Source organism: Silene latifolia, chromosome 10 (genome assembly GCF_048544455.1).
Source record: "Silene latifolia isolate original U9 population chromosome 10, ASM4854445v1, whole genome shotgun sequence".
Classification (NCBI taxonomy): domain Eukaryota; kingdom Viridiplantae; phylum Streptophyta; class Magnoliopsida; order Caryophyllales; family Caryophyllaceae; genus Silene; species Silene latifolia.
The window spans coordinates 79,304,713-79,308,300 of record NC_133535.1 but is presented as its reverse complement, the minus strand read 5'-3'; the positions used below and the strand labels follow the sequence as shown (position 1 = coordinate 79,308,300).

Genomic DNA, 3,588 nt, shown 5'->3' with positions numbered 1-3,588 from the left:
TACATAATTTCCTTACTACTCCTGAATTCCTCCGGATTTTTTTTACCGACTTGGGAGGCAAGAGAAGAAAAACATGGCCAAGGTGTGCAAGGCCTGGTCAAGTTGGTTCTTTATAGGGAACGACCCAAAGGTAATTGAAAGGGATTATTACCGAAACGCGGTTCGGGGAAATGAAAATGGAATAATCACTACACAAAGAATGATCGGGTGCTTGAAAGATACTGCCTTTGCAGGTGTATGTCTAGTCGTGAAGAAATAATTAAACATCATAAACGACAAGCACGACAATATAAAAAACACAGAAAATAATATGAAATTGAGGAGCAGTCTGGTGATGAGGGTTATTATGACTCCGACTGTTAGATTAGTTTAGAAATATATTAAGTTAGTTTTCTAGTTTATTGTTATTTTGTATTATCTTGTGTTTTTTTTTTTCAGTATAAGCCTTAATAGGCTTTATGCTTTTGAAAGTCTTGAATGACTTTTGTAAATATTTCTAATATTAATGAAATAGTATTATGTCTATTTGTTTGTTTACTGTCATTAGCATTCAATATATTTTATATATGCTATATCAAAATAGACAACAATATTTCCTATGAACATTAGCAGTAAAATAAATGTTCTTTTAAAGGCTTGATAATGGACATTGGCAGGAATACATTATATATGAACCTTTATTTGTACGAAATAAATTACCAATCTTTGTAGAGCATATTAGAATTGGATTACTGCATTATTGATGCAATAATATTCAATATACTTACTGACTTAACTACTATAGAAGCAGACAATGAGTACAAGTGATGCAACTACGTCTTCTTCTACAAATAACGGCTTTAAGACATCAAGAACAAGAATTAAAACATTAAATGCACTCCAGTACATTCCATTCTGTCCAGAGGAAAAGAAACCTAAAGTAGGACAAGTATTCGAAACACTAGAATTAGCCGAGTTATTCTACAAAGAATATTGTACAATCTGTGGGTTTACGCCAAGACTTGCAACAACAAAAAGGATTAAAGGCAATGAGTTACCAAATAGTTTTGCATTAAGGAATGTTGTCTGCAATAGGCAAGGTGTAAAGGAAAGTAGAAAAAGGAAGAGGACTGATACTGATACTGCTGACAATGATGCACAATCTGATGTGACAAACATAAGCCGTGTGAGGCCAATTACAAGAATTGACTGTCGTGCATTAGTGCAGTTCAAATACCAATAAAATGGAACTTATATTATTACCAAATTCGATGAAACCCATAACCATCCACTTGCTTCGCCTGAATCTATAATATTCTTGAAAGAAAACCGAAAAATGACAGAGGTACAGAAACAATTTGTCACAAAGGTAAAGGTGCTAAAACTAAGTGGTGTGAAAGCCTATAGAGGTTGGAAGGAGCTGTGTGGAGGTTACGACAACATTGGTGCTACTGAGGTTGATTTCAAAAACTTTGTCAGGGACATAAAAACCTATATTGGTAATTTTGATGCAAAAATGTTTGTTAAGAATCTTATTGGGAAAAAAGACACATGCAGTTCATTTTACTTTGATTTTATAGTAGATGAAAACAAGTGCCTGGCTGGAGTGTTTTGGGCAGATCCGATCTGTATAAAGAACTACATGTTGTTTGGTGAGGTGTTATCAGCAGATGCTACATATGGAACAAACAAGTACGATATGGTGTTTGTGCCTTTCACAGGAGTTGATCACCACAAAAGGTGCATAACCTTTGGAGCTGGGTTGATAGGTGATGAAAGTATTGAGTGTTACAGATGGCTGTTTAAGACATTTTTGGAAGCAATGGGTGGGTGCCAGCCGAGAATTATAATTACTGATCAAGACAAATCAATGAAGTTGGTAGTCCCGGAAGTGTTTAAGGAGTCAATACATAGACTGTGCATACGGCACATAATGAAGAAACTAAGAGAAAAAGTCAGTTATCAACTGTTTCAAGATGAGGATTTTAAGACCAGGCTCAATAGGTGTGTTTGGAACAACCAACTTGAGCCTGATGAAATTCGAAGAATAATGGGGGAAGATAATGATTGATTATCAACTTGTAGAACACGAGTGGTTTTCAGATTTGTACGATATCAGGGAACAGTGGGTCCCTGCTTATTTTAAAAATGTTTCCATGTCTGGCTTGATAAGGGTTACTTCTAGGTCTGAGAGTGAAAATAGTTTCTTTGACAGGTTCCTCACACCTCATTTGACCCTTGTTGAGTTTTGGGTGTGCTATGAGAGTGCCTTGGAAGCACAAGGACACAAGCAGTCCAAGTTGAACAGTGACAACAAACACTCTGAAATCCCACGGAAAACAAACTCAAACCTTGAAGTCCATGCTTCTGAAATATACTCGCACAACATTTTCAAAGACTTCCAAACAGAATTAGTTGCAGCTTTGTCTGATTGTCGTTATAAAGATGTGGAGAAGATTGATGAGACAAAAATATATATTCTAACAGACTTGCAGATGCCAAATAAGTCATGGAACGTAGCATATTCACCAGATAACATGGAGATTACTTGTTCCTGTTCTATGTTTCAGAGAATGGGCTTGTTGTGCAGGCACTGCCTTTGGATTCTACATAACCAAGATTTTCAGAAAATACCAGAATAGTACATAATGCAAAGATGGACAAAAGCTGCAATGAGTAAGCATGTCTTTGATAAAGATGGCAAACTGATAGATGTCTCTCAAAAGTTGTCTGACCGGAAAAGTTTGAGTACTGAGCTATGGCAAAAGGTTTATTCTTGTGTCAGCGTAGCTGAGTGTGATGATAACGACATGAAGCTTTTAATTGAAAAACAGATAGATATTAGATTGGATATGATTAGTAACAGAAGTGTTCTAGCAAATAAGAAAGACAAGATGAAAGAAATAGAAAAGTACGTGGGCTACAAGATACCTCAGAAGTTGGTGATTCATGTTCCTAAAAAATCTAAAAACAAGGGTAGGACCAAGGGCAAGAGAATTGAATCACAAATGTTAAAAGCCTTAAAGAAGAGAGGAAAAGAGAAGAGGTACTGCAAACATGTGGCCACCAAGGACACAACTCTAGGACTTGCAAAGAAACAAACCATCTGACAGGTATGTATAATTTGGTTTCTTGTTAAAGCATATTACATTAATGTTAAATAATTATTAATTATACAAGTATAGCGCATAGTGTTTACCTTCCAAAATCATCACTCTTATATGAAGGCACATAAGCTCTTTGTGCATTGAACATTATGGTTGTTCTGAAGGCACATATGAGAATTTCAGAAATGTATATTTGGTTAACATTAAATGTATATCAATTTAGTTGTTCATTTTTGCCATTTTCTCCTTATAAAATCTAATATTTAATTTACATTATGTTGCATATTCACCAAATACGACCATAAAAATGACGACGATGAAGGAGATGAATCTGTTGATGTGGAGGACGACGATGAAGAAGATGAATCTGATAATGAAGTGGAAGATGCAAATTTTTGATTCAAGGATAGATATCCATAATATACACTACGAGAACATTCTTAAAGGCTTGTATGTACAATTCGATTTTACTGCCAAAGTACATTACTCTTATAGGCAAAGT

General features: G+C 35.3%; 1 protein-coding gene across 1 annotated transcript; it reads left to right on the top strand.

Moving 5' to 3' along the window:
- The first annotated feature begins 1,315 nt into the window (after nucleotides 1-1,315).
- LOC141607818 (protein FAR1-RELATED SEQUENCE 5-like) lies at nucleotides 1,316-2,621 on the top strand. Its single transcript, XM_074427164.1, has 2 exons — nucleotides 1,316-1,983; nucleotides 2,099-2,621. The coding sequence occupies exons 1-2, from the start codon at nucleotides 1,316-1,318 to the stop codon at nucleotides 2,619-2,621; spliced, it is 1,191 nt and encodes a 396-aa protein (XP_074283265.1).
- The last annotated feature ends 967 nt before the right edge of the window (nucleotides 2,622-3,588 follow it).